An 18960-nucleotide genomic window follows, 5' to 3' on the forward strand; every position below is an offset into this window, starting at 1 on the left:
TAATCAATATTTTCGCACCATAATTTTTTGTTTGCTTTTTTGTGGGGTTTGATTTTCTGAAGAATGCGATATTACAGTAAATCGGAAAAATTGGCAGTCAAGATTTTGACTGTAATTACTATAATAAAATCTGAACCTATGTACAAATAAATGTCATAAAATTTTTGCAAAATTTATACATCAGCTCATTGTTTTAAAGGTGAAATGGTGTTGAAGCCAAAAATGGCCGACTCCAAGCAACCACTTTGAATTTTCGTACAAGACTCGGTAATAGTCAATGCGTCACCTGTGAAAACGCTTAATGAGCAAATTAGTTCTGCCTATAAATTACCTATCACCTATATACAATTCCGGACTACTTCGTGATTAGGGCGAAACTAGATAGGGAAACAGGGCACCAATTCGCCCTTATCACGAAATAGTCCGCAATTGTCAAACTAAAAAAACAATGTTTTTAAAGATGTTTTATAATGTATTTTTAAGACTTCTTACAAACAACGGAACAAAAAAACACAAAAGATGAAAAGTTGGTGAATATATTTTCAGGTGTTCATCAGTAACCAGTAATCAGTAAGATAAAATTTCCATTTCCTATTTACAATAACAACATTAGTAGTTATAAATAATATAAATAGTTTGTGACCTCACAAGTAATGCTGTAACCACTTCGTAAACAAACGAAATCAAATTGCGATAAAATTGAAACGTAACTGCACCTTATTGCTATTTATTATAATTTATATAAATTGACCAAATTATGGCTGTTTATTTTATTCCCCGGTTGGGTTAGTAAACGGCGGGTTGTCTGTCATAACCGTAACCGAGATTTGATCTTCGTCGGAAGCAACTCGTGTAAATGCGAGTGTGTGGGTGTGTTTGTGTGTAGACAGAGGTGATAATGGGATTTCGGATGCGGGAATTTGTCCATTCCGAAAGATCCCGGCCGGCTAGCCGGTGTGGGTATGGATTCCGATGGACACAACAATGCGAGAGGCTGATGAGATGATTATGATGGTTCGTGCTGCAAACAGAAAAAAAAGGTTCGTCTCGCGGAGGGTTTGCGTTTTCAGGGCTGTGATAGTGACGGAGTGTTACGATTTGATGTGGAGTTAGTGAGTGTCAGAAAGACAGAACGCCTGCAAGGGTGAAAAGCGAATGTTAAAACTGATTTTATTATATTTTTTTTGGTTGTTGGTTATGTTCAACAGTTGAGTACGATTGTGGGATAAAAAGTCTGTTGCTGGAATTGCTGGAACCAGGAAGCTGGAAAAGAAATTAAGATTTTAAGGTTTCGATCGTCCAATTACGCCGGACAACAGCGCTGGCCGGTATGTGTGCTGTTGGGATGGATAAAGTGCTTATTTTTTTTTGCTGTACCACGCATAATTAAGGACACGGATTATGGATTCGAGAATAAAGAAAACTGAGTATGAAAAGTAGGTCGAACCTTTTTTTTATCTTGGTGGTGGAGATTGGCGTTATTTTTTGTTTTGTTGTAGAGTTGGTTGTTTCGGAGAGGGAAAGTCGAGCGAAGGTCCTTCGAAAGGCGACGCCGGCATCTGTAAATACACTTACAAACTATGCCAAGTATTTGCGAACAGTACAATAAAAACGAGTGAAAAGTTGGCTAGCTATTTCCAATTTATCTCAGAGTTTTCCTTTATTGACTCATTTTGCGTGGTTCTGATTACAATTTGACCATGAAATAAGTTTTGCTTGTTGATGTTTTCTTCTACTATTACTTTCATGTCGATTTCCTATGCCTGTAGCCTGGAGAGTTGTTTGAACAGTCAATAAACGTGGATTATAAACATTTAATTCGGTTGGTTATCATTTGTTGGCTTTCTTTTAGGGGTTATAACATATTCATGTGAAAATTGTTTGCTCGCCTCGATAGAGTGTATTGGGTGATTAAATACATAGACTTGGATTGGATTAAAATTGGCTTTCCAGTATGCGGAAGTGAATCCCATACGCTAACGTGAACCATCTAAGAAAGTAATTACGTGATTTATTTGTATGCAACTTACATGTACTTGTTCTTACATAGTAACGTTTGTATGTTTTGCTCTAAAAACTACAAAATTTCATCAAGATTTGACAGCTTAAGCATATGCGCAAATAGTCTCGACAAAATTGTCTTACTCTAAGTAAGTTTTGAAGAATTACATTTCATTGTTTCATTTTATTTAATTTTTTGTTTTCCTTGTGATTTTCACTCTTTTATATATTGCCTTGCAAGGCTATTCAAGATCGGTTCCTGCACTGCTGGAGAGCTTTTCTCGCCTCTGAGCGACACTACCGCTGTTTATGAACTAAACCTAAAGCACAAAAACCCTTACTGGCTAATCTTTAAAAGACATTGAAATGAAAAGGTAATGTTACACTGATTAAAAACCAAAATCCGGATTGGTTGCTTGCCGATTGGCGGGATAACTTTTTGTTTCGTATATTTTATATGTCGATCAGAAGCACGTCGATGATTTGTACTACCGCTTTTCAGGATTAAAATTAAAACATAAAATTTCGGCTGTAAGCCATAATAGTCTAAAGGGTACGGCTCACGTCAAAGCAACGTTTGAACCTCTACGGACTATTTATCCCATTAATATTTTCGCACATATTAAAATACGTAACCAATTAGGAATCACTTTCAGCTCGTACTGTTGTTAATTGTACGTGCCAGACTCGCAATCATGCCGGGAAAGCTAACATTCAGATAAAACTCCAATCAGTATCGAAAATGCGGTGGAAATGAAAAAGCAAATATCAATATTGCGAGTAGTGTGGACCACGAACTCGAAAGGCAAAAAAAAAACTGATAACTTCAGCTTATTGATAGCCCATCCAACAGACAGCCAGACAGACAGTCAGACAGACACAAACAGACTTCTGTGTGTGCGTATATTCAACTCTGTTTGATTCGCGAAAAGTGATGAAATGGAAATTGATGAATTCTACCCTTCAGCATTTTTTTTTTCGATGCACAAAAAATCGCAATTTCTGATACCCTACCAAAACTTTTCGCTTCGCTGAAAATAATAATAATCATGACGAAGCATTGCCTTTCGTGGAGCAGACGAAAAAAAAAGAAGAAGGGAGAAGGTGTAACAGAGCATAGCTGCTTTCGATGATTTCAGCTAGAGGAAAAGCTAGAGCAGAAAAATGGTGATTTCCAAATTTGTACATTTGCATAAGCAGTTCCAGAGCATGCCAAGCGTGTCGTGCTAAGATCTTTTTTTCAATGTTCGGATTTTTTCGTGGGGTATTTAATTACGCTATCGATTTTAAGCTCCACTTTCGCCTTCCTGAGAGATGGTTGTGAATTCAGTTCCATTCTGCCGGTCTTGAAAATGCATCTGATATATGAGCGTTGAAAAGAATCATATGGCGAGAACTTTAAAAATTGTTTTCTGGAAATCATCAACATAAATCACCGAAAAAAACTCGATTACCATTAGTCACATTGGGTCACGAGAGGTTTTACAGATTTTAGAACACTTTTTTGCTACCGGTTTTTTATTTGAAAACACTGAGCGAAACACACGAATGCACAAAACCGTAATAACCGTAAATTGCCGGTGCAGTGCGACGTTTGACAAATGTGTTTTTAGCACTTGATGGCTTTTGTTTTGTTTTTCAATGCATGCATGGCTAGATGCTGCTGTGAATAAAAACTTTCTATCAGGTGCAGCCAAGCGTAGAAAAGTGATGAAATGACGGAAAAAGATTTTTTTTTTCACTAAAGTCGCACATTTATGGTATTGTCAGCAAGTTGTTGGAAATATTATTTCAAGAAACTTTACCAATGCCATTCTTCATTTGAAATTGAAGACAAATATACATATACACAAATTTTCAGTAGAGAAGCCCTCAAGGAAGTCAGTTGAGGTCGTTTTGTTGTATATATGAATTGTATTATTTTATTATACAATGAAAACTCAATTCAAAAAAATCTGAATCTCTGGTACGAAACTTTTTTCCAGCAAATAAAGAATTTAAATATAATAATATTATAAAAATAATTTAAATAAAAAACCGTTGAAAAATTTTTATTGGCCACTTTTAAATTCGACTAACGACTAACATTAGTAAGCATTTCGAATTAAAAATTAAAACAACAGAATTGAATTGAAATTGAATTATTTTTTCGGCTGTACAACATGATCTTTCTTGTCAAACATAAAGTTATAGTCCAAAAGTTTTTAAGCTAAAAAAATACTAATATTTTTTTGCTTTATTTTCTCAGCTTCTCTCCTCAGGTTTAGAGAGCATAACGATAGTAGGTCCGTAACATTATCATACTAGACTGTTTTCATCTTGCAATAGCAGCTTGATTAAATATATAACTTTGGAGGAAAAATTGCAACGCTGCTCGCGCAGTTTTCGCCTAAAAAATTGAATATGAGTCATTCCAATTCAACAGTGCAAAAATGGACAAACGTGTCAACGATATTCTCAGTATTTGCTCAAAGTTTGAGGAATTGTTCATATAAGGTCGCTATAAAAAAAAAAACAATTTTGGTACCCGTTAGGCAACCCCTCGCTCCGCCGAATCTTACCTTTTTTGTTAAAAGGCCATTTTGTGACCAAAACTCTTATTTTCTTTTAATTATGACTACAAATGCATGATGTTTAGAAATAAAATGATGCATTTTTTTTTGAGAAAAATTGGCCAAGGAATCACAAAAAACAACTTTGAGTGACAGTTTATTAAGCAGACAATGTGTGCAGTAAGGAAAGCGAAAAATAAGCGAACTGGAAATATGATACAGATTTGGAAAAATATACCGCATCCCGACGGGACTGAGTGACAGTGTTGCCAGATAAACGGCCAGCAAGTATATTTTAACTCAAGTTTGACAATCTCATCGTATTGCCGAGAAAATTTTACACGAAAAACATTTTCACTCAAAGATATTATGAGCAAAATTCGAGTTATAGCATTTTCAACGAATAAAGTCGAAATTTTCTCTGGTTTTAGGCAATCTTTTTATTTTGGTTTCTTATATCTTTTGACATTCTATATCACGGCACAATTTAGGGGAAAAATTGGATCTAGAGCTCGATAGCAATATTCTAGAGATAAACTTTCTTTTACAAAGTTGTTAAATGTGATGAAGCCCTTGTTTGATAATTATCAAAAATTAGGATGACCCAAATTTTTGATGAAATCAATTATCTACTTTTTTATTCGTGTGAATAGACAAACATTTGTACTAAAATATGTTGGCTCGGTGAATTTTGAGCATCTGTGTGCAAAAAAGGATAACTTCTTCTTCAAATATACCCGATTCAGACTGAAAAACTAAAACATTTTTTTTTGCTTAAATTTTATATTTCTATTTTCACATCAAAACTGTCTCTGAACGACTTTTAAGACTTTTTAAGACAAACAATTTGCGATGCAGACATCATAAATATCTCAATACTACCTAAAGTTATCGGTGTTTTTCTTAAAAAATATGCCTTTATTATTGATCTTTGGTTTTTATTTGGGACAAACATAAAAAATATCTCTTGATCTCAATTTGAAGGTCACATTAGACCCTAGATATGGAAAAATTTTAAAAATATGTTTCTTTTATATTCAAGTAAATTCAATTTAAAAACAAGCCAAACATTATAAGAATTGTATATGTTTTGCATTTTAAAACAAACAGAGTTGATTTCCGGTACTTTTTCCTACAAACTAGAAAATAGCCGTTTCTTATGGTCACCCACAAACGACTCAACAAAAAATACAGGTTTGACAAATTCCGACGAAGCTCAAATCCTACAATTTTAAGCACAATCGAAGCACCGTTTTCTATGGTTACCATTAATAACGGTTTTTTCGATATATTTTATTTTCTAAAATTCATAATTTTTAATGAGTTGAATTTTTGAACCAGATAAAGACGAGTTTCGGTCTTTTAGATGCAATTATAGGTGATTCTTTTTAGTTTTAGGATAAAAATAAAAATACCAAGAAATCAAATCTGTGTGCTTTTAAATGCAAAAAATATATAATTTTTTGTCAAATTTTCAAATTGAATTAACTCAAATACGAAAAATAACAAATTTAAAAATAAAATTCTCCATATTTAGAGTCAAATGTGCCGTTTAAATTGAGACCAGCAGATCTTTTTTCTTGCCCCATGAAGAACTGAAAAAGGACATATTTTTCAATGAAAATCATCAATAACACGGAATAGAATTGAGATATTCATGTCAGCATTGAAAAATGTCTGTCTTAAAAAGCCCTCAGGGACAGATTTAGAGAAAACATTGAAATTAGAAATGTTAGACCGAAAAAAGTATTTTATTTCAAGCTTAATCGGTTATTTTTAAAGATAGGAAAAAACTTTTATCTACAAAGTTGCTTACAATTGAAGAGGCTTCAACATAAAGAAGAAAAAATAGTTGAATAAGGTGTCGAACCTCTTTGGCTGTGATTTTTTTTCGGCTTGTTTTCTGCCGCAGTCTCATGAAAAAAAAACCTGCCGAAGAAAACCACTACCGAAGACGTTGGATACCCTACTTGATTTAATCGAAAACTTATATCACTCTATTTTTTTTAATAGGCGCCGCATCATATATAACAACCTTCTGAAGTATGCGGCAGAAAAAAATGAAATCGGTTGATCGCAAATAAACGAAAACGTACGCTAAATAAATGATTATGAGTTTACTGTACGCCCAAAAGACGTCGAAAGATATTGCCGAGGCTCTTGGATTTCATTTGGCCACAGTTTATCGCATCAAAAAGTCTCCACAGGATAGCCCTAAGCAGCGTGATGATGCCAATATCACGGAGCGGATAATAGAACTACGAGTGACTCGTTCAAAGAGTTGCTTTTTGCTGAAAAAGGATCCTGTTCTCTGTCGAAAAGCTGTTAAGCATCAATGTTTTAATTATTAAAAAGCAAAGCCAAAAAAGCTGCTAAAGATGGAGGACACATCGAGCAAATTTGTTGAATAGGACCTTATAAAGATAACTAGATTCGAAAATGTTGATATTGGGGCGTATTACGGGAGTTACTTCACGGTGAGATGACAACCGTAATAGGCACGGTGAAAGTGATTCCCATTTGATTTTCAAGCGTCTTTTTTCACCGTGAGATTTTTTCACTTCGTTCTCATTGTCTAAAAATTTTTCAAATAATATTTCAAAGAAACACCATAAATTTTCGCATTTTTTTTGCCGCACCCTGTAGAAGAAAGATTTTCTCTAGAATATTGCTATCGAGCTTTAGATCCAAATCTCTCCCAAAATTTGGTTAAAGAACCATTGTGCAATGGGCATTCTATTTTGTATTTTTAAAAAAACATTAGTTAAGGAATCCAAAAGATATCAATTTTGAGTGGCAGTGTTGCCAGATGCTTGCAAATCAAAAGTTAAATTACGTTTTCCGGAAAATGAATATATCTTGATTTCTAAATTGATAGATTGATTTTGTCGAAAAAAAAAATACAAAAGCATCACTTTAAATACAGTAAAACTTCCTTCTGATTTGCTTATAACCTCTATTCTTAGTTTGCTAATATCTCTGGAATTGTTATGATTATGTATATTCTAAATGATGCAATTTGAAGGAAATCAGCCTAGGAACTAGGGAAATGAATAAATTATGACCGGAAGTGTGGCCAGTTACTTGAATGTAGCAAAAAATGTATTTTATTAATTATTTTGGAAATTTTTTGTTCTAGAGAGGTTTTTTTAATGACATTTTTCTTAAGAATAGATTCCTAAACTTCAAAGTTATTAATCTCACAATCACTGGAGAAAAAAAAACGAAAGATTATAGCTTTTTATCCATTCCTGTAAATTTTGGCGCCCCTAGCAAAGCATCGAAAAGCCGCAAAGTAGTTGCTCGTCGGGTTTGTCACTTCTCTGTTTACTTACGAGAAAATTTCGTTCAAATCTCTGAAGACTTTACGCATTTTCGACTTGTTTAGGAGCACAAAAAATTTCCAGAAATGATTAAAAAGCTATAATCTTTCGATTTTTTAGTTTGAGTTTTGGGACAATTTTTGTTGATCAGTTTTCATCGCAGGTTTGCCCTAGAATTTAAACAGCAAAAACATGAAAAATTATAGCTTTTTAACCGTTCCTCTAAATTGTGCTGCCATCAGCCAGTTCGGAAGCGCTTGAAGTGTTCAGAGATCTAAATGAAGTTTTCTCGCCAGCAAGCGTAGAAGCGACGATCCCGGAGAGCAATTAAAAAGCTCTTTTTTTCTTTAGTTTGAGCTGTATGACAAAACCTGTGCTGCTCAGTGTTATTTGTACACCAGAGCATTGTCAGCTAACAGTTTCGAATGTTTCAGTTCCGGTGAAATTTCCTAGTTGACTTTTGGAGTTATCTCCAAAAATAATTAAGTTTTAAATAAATTGGAGTTAATTGGGAGATCAATAGCTTTGAGGTTCGATAATCAATTTCTAGAATAAATTTTAACAAAAAAATTTTTTTTTGCAATCTTCAAGCTAAAGCTTAAAAATTCTAAATAATAAAAAATCTTATTTCATCGATATTCAAGCAACTGGCAACACTTCTATTTCCTTCAAATTGCATCATTCAGAATGACCGTTATCATTACGATTTCAGAGACATTAGCAATCTAAGAATAGAAATTATAAACAAATCAGAACTTCAGAAATTTGACTTTATTTCCTAAAATTACTGTAATTCGATTTTTGCTTATGATATCTTTTTCTTGTAAAAAAATTCTCAGCACCACGATGAAATTATAAAATTTGGAAACAAAATACATTCATTCGGCATAAACTACAATTTAATTCCTCAAATGCAAAAAATAGGGGTCCCAAAGTTGGGATTATATCATAGTGACCTTATATGAACAATTCCTCAAACTTGGAGTCATACCTGAGAAGATTTTTGACATGAAATGTGCACACTTTAGAAGAAATGACAAAAAGTTAACCTATTGCTTTTGGTCGCACCGAAAAAAAAGAGTTGATAATAATGTGGAAATAGTAGAACTGGGTAAGCTGAAAAGTATCTAGAGAATTTCGGTCGAAATCGTCAGTCTCTTTTTTACCAAAAATTCAATTTCACACGGACGAATTTTCTGTATCCCATCCCTCTCCTCAGAACGAAGAAAATTGAAATTGAAAAATAATATTTCTCAAACCGCTCCTTACGAAAAATTGCATGAGTAAAAAAAGGGAAAATACATCGAATCGGGAAATAATTACGAGTGTGCCGTCGAGTGTTACTGCCAGCGGGAACGGAAAATCATTTAATTTCCTTTCTCCGCGTAACGCTTAAAAATTCATAACATCACGCTACTGGCAACACTCTTCCCAAAAACTTCTGCTGCCCTGGCACGTGAAATCCCTGCTACAGTACAGACTCTAGCAGGGGACCGAAAGTACTAGAATCATTATCTAACCTAGAGGGATTATGTGACGCCGTACACAAACCAGGAATGATGACGATGACGACGGCGACGGGAAACTATGTCCCTAAATTGGAAGATTACCTCGTTTCGCGCGTGTGGGTAAATCAGATTTTAATGAGAGGAAGATGGGGAAAAAGCATTTCGCCAACCAACCGCACCACAAGCCAGTATGGTTTGAATTTTCGGATTGTGGGCGCAAAGGAGCGTCTTCCTTTCGGCTGGAACCGGCCCCCAGCGTCGGCGCGCGTGCGGGAGGAAATTAAAATTGTGTAAACGGTAAATTTAATGACAGTTTAATGACTCAATTTGTTGCCTACCGGTCGGCGGTCTGTCTGACTGCTGGGCAAACACAGGAGAGGGAAAGAGAAAGAGAGAGAAAGAAAGAGCGGATGGTGGCTGGCTTGCTGGATGACAGGATACGCAGCTAAATGGACTGTTGTCTATTATTTTCAACTAAGCTCATATTTTTGCCATCATAATTTGTTGTAGATTAGGAAAAATGCTTTCGCGGATAAGTTTGCTACGCGAATGGAAGGGGAATTTTAAAACTGATTTAAGTGTCGTTTTTCTGGACAAAACAGAAAATTGAATTTCAACGTGATTTTCTATGATTACTAATATGGCACATTTTTTCCAAAATGCTGATTTAATGACACGCTAGCGTGTCATGAACAAGATTACAAGCTGATGAAAACATGACGAACATTAAAAGAACAGTTCTATTAATACTATTCCATCAATTTTGAAATGTTTAAATTTATTTTGAATGGCACATCTACTCTTCAAACTTGTTTACCAACTTTAAATTACTTTCAAATATTTAAGAAAAATCGACTCCGCTGCTACTTTTATCCAGTAATCGTCCGTATGAGTGAACCAAAAATTAAATCACGGGTTTGCCTTTCCCAACAATCCTCAACGACGACGTGGAAAACTTTGTCGCCCTTCTCGACGACAGCTTAGCCGATAAGATTCGGGACGGATAAATATCGATTCCGAAGTTTGCTTTCTCTGTAAAGACACTTTACCGCCGCGTCGCTTCATTACTCTACTGCTCGATCGGAGGTCGAGGTTTTTTTCTTTTCGCTGCCGCTCAACGGAATGAAAGGAGTGACACAGGCGACGGATAATTAAAACAGTTAATCAACTTAATGAGGGAATGATGCAAACGGCGAAAGATTTTTTTTGGCCATAAAGGAAGTTATGTTTTCTTGGGAGGGAAATCCTTGCGATAAAAGTTCGCTCGCTTTGTTTACGAAACGAAACTGAATCGTACAACGGTTTACACGGACGACTAACTTAGATTAGGGTGCTTAGGGCTAAATTATGGATGCTTTCAGGGCAACAATCTGCTCGTGGGACAATATTTAACCAACGGGTTTGGTGTGGGAGAATAACGGTTGGACACAATCCCGAAACAATCCATAAAAACACACTTTCTTGTCTGTGAGTCATGATTTCTTTTCTCTTGTACGATTAAATTAGGAGTTCAACAGTTTAAGCTATAAATGAGTGCCAGACGCACTAAACATGTCTCCAAAACTGTTCTAAAATAACCTACAGAAAACTAATCCTACCGTCAGCCGTCATAGAAAAACAAACTAGAAATGCCGTAGAAAAATGCGAACCTAGCCACGCGGCTAGACTAAAATTAAACTAACTTGTCGCCAGTCCCCAAAAAAGGCGTAAAATAAATTGGCAAACTTTAACTCAAACCGCTACAAATCGCAAGAGACCCCGCGAACAAAATTGCGAATATTTTTAGCAATGGTATCCGAAAACAAATCAAATCAAGTTTCGCGCGGCCGCCACGCGGCCCAGACACTAATTATAGCATAACAGAGGCAATGCCGCCATCGTCGACTCCTAGCACACGAAGTAAGTACACAATTGGAGTTTTTGGGATGGGTTGCGGTCAGCGTTGATGTTCAACGCTTCTTAATATGTCTGTGGCTGTTTCTGTCTGTCGTTCGCCAATGATTGCTCTCGACGCCGGCTGCTGATCGTGATCCTGTTTTAAATCTTAATTGAATTAAACTCTATAAATAAAATTTTTATCTTCACCGCTTCAGCATGCTTGCTTCGCTACACCGCGCTCCTGCAACTAATCTCTCTTTCTGTCTGTCTCTTCCCTTGGGAGCTACTGTTGCCTTTTCGACCAGTTCGCTTTGTGTTTGTCAGTCCTAAGGATTTTTTTTTCTATCGTCATCCTCTACTAGCATGAAGGGTTGAGAGGAAGAAGCTCATTCGATGAAAAACTAAAATTCCGGCAAAAGTTTCCCTCCCAATCGTCAGTCAGTCAGTCAGTCAGTCGGTGCTGTAATAAATCCATGTTTGACCCTCCCACGGTTTGCTTCTTCCAAGTTCCCAACCCAATGTCATTCCAAAGTGTCGTCGCAATTAAACTTTTCCTACTCACATTCTACGCTTACTATCTTTCGCTTTAGCACACGCGGCGTATTTTTTTCCTGTACTAACCGGAAGTTACTTAAGCTTCTATGCCACCGCGTGCGGCGGCCTACTCCCCAAGCACCGCTATTTTAGCTTTAGTAGGGATTAAACTTATTGCGCTCACTCTTCTTCTGGCTGTCGCCATTCATACTGCTGTTGCTGTTTGGCGAGCGCATCCTTGTCGTCTTCGGTCGATTGATGCCGGTGGTCTGAATGGCGCCCAGACCGGTGCCGGTGCTGCCGCTGGACAGATTACCGAGCAAATCGGTAAGTCCGCCGAGGGCCGACAGGCTGGTCAGGGCGTTCAGGGCACCGGGCTTCGAGAGTAACTGGGCTAACGGGATGGCCGACGCAAGTGGATTGCTTCCGAGGGCACTGGCTGATCCCGAAGCACCGCTGCCGGCATTGCTGCTGCCTCCGCCGCCACCGCTACCGGAACTGTTCTGCAGCAGTGGGTTACCGCCGGCGCTGGAACCTCCGCTGCCAGTATTATCATCGCCTAGATTCGCCTTCTGCAGTTCGACGCTGTTGGGAAAGGAGAAAGGAGGAAGTTGTCCGGTTAGGTAAAGAGAAGAAGGATTTGCGGTTCTGCGGGGCAAGGGTGAAGGGATACAGGCCTTGGGCAGTACCATGGGTCTTGGGTGGACGTAACATGACGAGGGGGTGGTCGAGAAAGAAATATATTTATAGAGAAAGAGAGAGAGAGAGTCGGTGTGTGTTTTGATGATTGGTAGTGACACTGTGGTGGCGGAGTTGGTAATGCTGGATGAGAAGTGACATTGATGAAAGTGAAACGCAGTGGGGCCAAGAGAACGGGAAGCCTGAGGGGAAAACGTCGGAGGATTAATTCCGTAATTCGTGGAGTCACTGTCTAAATCGTTTATCAGTTCGATTTAACAGTTATCGTCGTTCGAGCATAGCTAATTGTTTCTAAAAAACGTGGTTTATTCCTACCGGTTTTGGCGCACAAGACAATCACACTGACGTACGGTCGATGGTTTTTGAATACATCTCACAAATTAAACTTCGGTGAAGTTAAAAAAATGTCATTGATTCTTTTTGCCAATTTCCCAAGCACAGACATTATCTTGATACTCTCAACGAAATGCAACTTGACTTTTTTTAAATTGTCCCTTATTTCTTTAGGTTCTAATTGCTTTTTGTCAGATTAGAAAAGGCTGTTGAAGACCAAATTTTTATAATCAAGAATATAGGTTTAAATTCAATTTACCACAAAGACACAGTTAACCGAAAACGGCTCTATGCTATTTTTCGTCCAACGATATAAAAACGAGCAACAAATCCACTAATTTTGCTCTTACTGTTAGATTCCGTGAGTTTAAAAAATACTCGAGAATTTTTTAGCTTGGATCTTAATCAGTTTTTACCAGTAGCGACACTGGTGCTAAATATTTTTGTATATTCACTATACTGTGGTACATTCTGTAGAAAACAAAATGAATATGTAACGTTTCATGGGTAGAAGCTTTCAGACAATGCATAATGGCCCAGAAACCAAATTTGGGGGGAAATTTGGGTCTAGAGCTCTATAGCAACATTTTAGAGAAAAACTTTCTTCTACAAAGTTGTTACATATGATAGAGCGCTCATTGAAAAATTATCAAAAATTAGGGTGACCAACATTTTCGATGCAATCAAGTATCTAACTTTTTTATCTTTGTAGATAGAAGAAAAATTTGTTCTACAATGTTATAGCTCCATTAATTTTAAGTAACTTTGTAAATGAAGGTTTTCCTCTATCTTTGAAAACAACCGATTTATATTGAAAAAACATATTTTACGCTCTAACTTTTTTATTTCAAGTTTCATCTCAAAACTGTCTTTGAACGACTTTTAGAACTTTTTAAGAGAAACAATTTGCAGCGCTGACATCGTAAATATCTCAATTTTACTCAGAGTTATCAATATTTTTCATCAAAAAATATGCGTTTTTTATTTGTATGTCATTCTTTTTGGGGCAAACATAAAAAATATCTGTTGGTCTCATTTTGAAGGGCATACTTGACTCTGTAAATGGAGGAAGTTTTGAAAATATGTTATTTTTCAAATTTGAGTAAATTCAATTTAAAAACAAGACGAAAATTTCAATAATTCTATACATTAAGCATATAAATGCACCCAGATTTATTTTTTGGTATCTTTTCTTATAACTAGACGTAATTACCTTTAATTTGACCCAAAAAGATCGAAAATCGATAAACTGGTTCAAAAGTTATGAATTTTTTAAAATTGAATACATCGAACACAGTCGTTTTTTATGGTCACCCAAAGGTTGTTTTCAAAGATAGAGAAAAATTGTTTTTTTTTACAAAGTTACTTAAAATCAATGGAGCTATAACATTGTAGAACAATTTTTTCTTCTATCTACAAAGATAAAAAAGTTAGATACTTGATTGCATTGAAAATGTTGGTCACCCTAATTTTTGATAATTTTTCAATGAGCGCTTTATCATATGTAACAACTTTGTCGAAGAAAGTTTTTCTCTAAAATGTTGCTATAGAGCTCTAGATCCAAATTTCCCCCTAAATTTGGTTCCTGGACCACTGTGCAATGCACAGTGGTCCAGGAACGCAATCTAGCGGAATAAAATAAATAACTCTTGATCGTGTTGGTTTTTTGAGATAGTGTTTTCGGCAATGTTCATGAGAATCATCAAGAAATATTTTTGTATAAAAATATTTGTGCTAAACGTGTACTAAATCAGTACTAAAAATTTTTTTCCTAATTTTTTCAATTTAGAAGGATGGCTTCTTTTGCAAAATTGTTTATTAGCCAATAATATAAAACTCTTCCAGAGTCACAGCTATTCAAGAAGCTAAAGTTTATGGACAAAATGGACAAAAAACTTTTATTTTTTTATTTTTTTTTGTGTACTAACAAACTCTATGAGTGTCTAATTATAAATCTTTTAAACTTTGAGCTTTGCCGCAGAAATAGGATGACTATGGCCTGTAGCTTATGAGATATTTGAAAAATCGAAAATTTCGATTATTTTTCAAAATCTCATATCTCTATTAGCGCACAAAAGCGCAACCTGAAACTCTCAAGGCTGAAAGAATATTAAACTAGGTCACAAAAGACACAATTTCAGCCCGGAACTCATGGAGCTTTTACTCTGTAATTTTGTAAAATTCTACAAAATTAGGAAAAAAATGGGATATTTTTTATCCAATATTATGCCAAATGTCTACGGAGATGTTAAAGAGAATTAAATATGAACTCTTTTAGTCTAAAAATTTTTAGTTTATTATTTATAATGAACTATTTAAGTCTTATGAATTGATTCAAAGTTCAACGTTCCAAAAATTTATAATTAGAAACCCATAGAGTTTGTTAGTACACAAAGAAAAATAAAAAAAATAAAATAAAATAAAAGTTTTTTGTCCAAAAAAATCAATATCTCATAAACTTTAGCTTCTTGAATAGTTGTGACTTTGGAAGAGTTTCATATTATTGGCTAATAAACAATTTTGTAAAAGAAACCATCCTTCTATATTGAAAAAATTAGGAAAAAAAAATTTAGTACAAATTTAGTACACGTTTAGCACAAATATTTTTATACAAAAATATTTCTTGATGATTCTCATGAACATTGCCGAAAACACTATCTCAAAAAACCAACACGATCAAGAGTTATTTATTTTATTCCGCTAGATTGCATTCCTGGACCACTGTGCAATGTAATAATCAATTATCATTATAAATGTTATTATCACGTGATCAAAAGTAGAATTTAAGAGGTCAAATATCCGACATCAAAATTGCCTAACACCGACATCAAAAAGGTAGGTGAAATAAATAGAGGCTACAAGCGTTTTTGGTTAAATTATTTCATACCCTTGAAATAGTTTTAATTAATGAGGAGGTCAACTATGAAACGGAGGATTTTTTTACTGAGTTGTCGTGGATCAAAGCATTTTGATATAGCTAACCCCGATCTTGCCATCAAATCAGGATGTTAGGAAGCAAGATGGCGCTCTTAATTTTCCGGAACGTACGTTTTTTGAAAATACGGGTAGAGTACGGTTGTGGTGAATCTTTTTGCCTACATCAAAAACGTTTAAGTTTGACGTTCATTATCAGTTATATCACTTTCGAGAGTGAGTGACTTGCCAATTATTTATCCGTGCTTGTGTATGCTTTTACCCTTCGTTTTACGATTATCGTCAATCATAGGGCCGTATTGCAGAAGCTTCGATGAGAAACTCATCTCCTTTGTGTCGTTCTGGCATGTTTTTTCAAAAGAAAAAAATATTTTATCAAGTGAGAAGCCTGAGAATAAGCCCATGTGTAAATCGTTTGACATCGAAGGGCTTGGTTTTACTAAGATCCGAACCCATGACTATCCGCTTATGAAAGCGAACTCTGTAACCTTGTGGCTACGCAGCTCTTCTTCACCACTTCCATACTTCTCTATCAAAAGCGAAAAAAATCGTTTTTGATTGCTGAGCCATTACCATCGGAACATTTTTTTTATGCTTGCAAGCGCGTTTGATTATTGACTAGTGATGCAAGCCATTTGGTATTGGTGGTGCAGCGAAGAACTAGCACACCTGTGCAGAAGGTAACGAACAATTTCATTACAACAGAATGAAGTTGGAACAGCCTTGCAGTGAAATCATATAAGCACTTTTGAAGTACAATTACAGTAAGGTCTTTTTATACGGTTTCAAGTTACACGGTTTTTTACGACGATTTGCTCGGTACGTACTTATTTTTCCCGATTTCTCCATGATCAGACCAGTTTCATTGTCTAGGTAATCTTTTGTAGTTTTTATAAAAAAAAATAGATTTTTTTAAAAATAAACTTTTTGGATAATTATTTTTAATTTTTCTTTAATTAAAAAAAAAAATTCAGAGTGTACATTTTTTTTCAACGAAATACTTATCTACAATTTTGCCGAAGACGTCACACAGATCGAATAAACCGTTTTGGCCTTAAATATATTTGTAATCATCAGCTTCTCAAACATGAGTCGTGTTCCCAAAAAAATAAACCAACAGCACAAAATAGCATCTTTCGCCTAAATAAACGTCTATGCAAAGTTTCAGCTAAATTAAAAAAGGCAAATTAAAACATATTCAAACTGGAACATTATTTGTGGAACTGCTCTATATTTGATGTCTACCTGTTGACACATATGGTTGTGTACGGTCTTTTTATCAAATTATTTATTTTGTTTTTTCAATTAGCCATTGTTTTTCGACTTCCAGCTTATTAGCATTATTTGTATTACATTTTTATTCATTTTCAACATGATTCTCTACCAATGAAATCTAATCGAACTTATCGTTATGTTGAATCATGAATTAACTGTTGGGTGAGTCTTTCAAGCCAAGTTTTGACGTAGAATTACGTTTTTCTGCGAGCTTCAAAAGCAGGGTTTGAAATGAAATTTTGAACATGTTATTATTTTTGTCCATTTCAAATTATTATACCTCAATTAGTTTTCAACGGATTTTGTTAGTTTTCGAGGCAATCGATTGGAATATTAGTTACACGTTTACTAGAATAATATTCTACTGTTGAAAAATGTCGAGCCTTGTTTTGAACGTAGATTTCTATCATCTAGAGCTGCAAAAAAGTTCAAATAAAATACCATCAAATATGGGTATCTTCGAAACCGGGATGATATCTAAAATCAACCCCAGATGCTATTTTGAATATCAGCTACTTTCGGTTTCTGAAAAACAGCCTAATATGTTCAAATACCACCCAACATAGATATTCAAGAAATCGAGATGATGCTCAGAGACCAGAATTCCTCCAGACGTCATATTTAAACGCAAGATCCAGTTTTCAAGAAACAGTCTAAAACGACCAAATATCATCCAATATGGAAATTTCCGGAATTGAGCTAATGCCAAGAAACCGGAAATCAACTCCATACATCATTTATAATTCCAAGCAGCGACTTCCGGTTTCTGGAAAACAGCCAAAAATGGCCAAATACCACTCAACATGGATATTTTCGAAACCAGAATGATGGCCAAATCGACTCTAGACGCCATTTTGATGTCCAAGATGCCATATCATATTCAGCCTGTTCCAAATGTTGACAGGTATTTTAACTTAGTTTTGCTTATTTTTTCGACTGTTTAGTTGTTCAATCTTTCTTTTTTTAGACGTTTAAAGATTATAGCTGTTTCTTCTTTTCTCCAATGGTTACACCATTCTCCAATAAGGGGGGAGGTGTAGCATGCCAAATCAATACATTCTAATCCTTAGCATTTCTTTGTATTGGTTTTGTTTTATTAAGTTCATGTATTCAGTACATTTTTGATTGTTTTTTTTTTTTGAAAAAATCCGTTCATTTAATTTTTTTATAAAATGGTTTCTGCAGAACGAGAATTGATTATTACTAATATTCTTAGAGCCAGAACGGTTTGATTGATCGGTGTGACATCTTCCAGGGTGGTGAAAAAGGTTTTGAAACTAAATTCCCTGATTTTCTCTGAAATATAACATTAATTTCCTTGATATTTTTCAGCATTCAGTACCAAAAAGTGCAACGTAGATGAACACAACTCTGAAATCCCTGATAAAATGTGTTCGACCGAATATGAAACCAGATAGTAGTGGTCCCGCATTAGCCTTTTGTTTTGAAAAATATCCTCTGTAGCGCTAAAAAGCGTTTAAAAAAGAATCTCGTATCGCCTAGAATTTTCCCCTGATTGTTTTTCCGTTTTCCCTGATATTCCCTGATCGAAAAATGAATTCACTGACATTCCCTGATTTTCCAGGTTTTCGCTACCCTGCCTTCGGCTAAGTTGTAAATTAGAATTTTGTCTTTTCAAAAAAAAAAATAACGTGAAAAAAAATTTGTTTTTTTTCTAACAAAATAAAATTAATTATATCGAAAAAACTGTTTCCTATGGAAATTATATTTTTCTTCTAAAAACAACAAAAGGTAGCAAAACATTGAAAATCGAAGTTGAAAAGTTGAAATTTTCCAAAAAAAAAGTGAAAAGGATTAAACCAGAGCGGTTTGTTTCGGTAAAGTTGAAGACAGTAGTTTTGTTATTTAAAAAAAAAATACACCGCAAAACGAAAAAATTAAGTAAAAACACAAAAATATAAT

General features: G+C 35.2%; 1 protein-coding gene across 21 annotated transcripts in view; it reads right to left on the reverse strand.

Moving 5' to 3' along the window:
• Positions 1-18960, reverse strand: part of LOC129722887 (poly(rC)-binding protein 3) — a 577573-nt gene that overhangs the window by 40994 nt on the left and 517619 nt on the right. For 17 of the 21 annotated variants that reach the window (XM_055676710.1, XM_055676718.1, XM_055676719.1 and 14 more), the window contains one exon: positions 1635-12381. The exons of the other annotated variants lie outside the window; for them this stretch is intronic. In XM_055676710.1, the coding sequence (XP_055532685.1) occupies positions 11952-12381 (430 nt within the window). In that variant the 3' untranslated portion in view covers positions 1635-11951. Of the gene's footprint in view, positions 1-1634; positions 12382-18960 lie in introns of those variants that run through there. 21 annotated transcript variants of the gene reach the window in all.

The sequence above is a fragment of the Wyeomyia smithii genome, chromosome 2 (assembly GCF_029784165.1).
Source record: "Wyeomyia smithii strain HCP4-BCI-WySm-NY-G18 chromosome 2, ASM2978416v1, whole genome shotgun sequence".
NCBI classification, from domain to species: Eukaryota; Metazoa; Arthropoda; class Insecta; order Diptera; family Culicidae; genus Wyeomyia; species Wyeomyia smithii.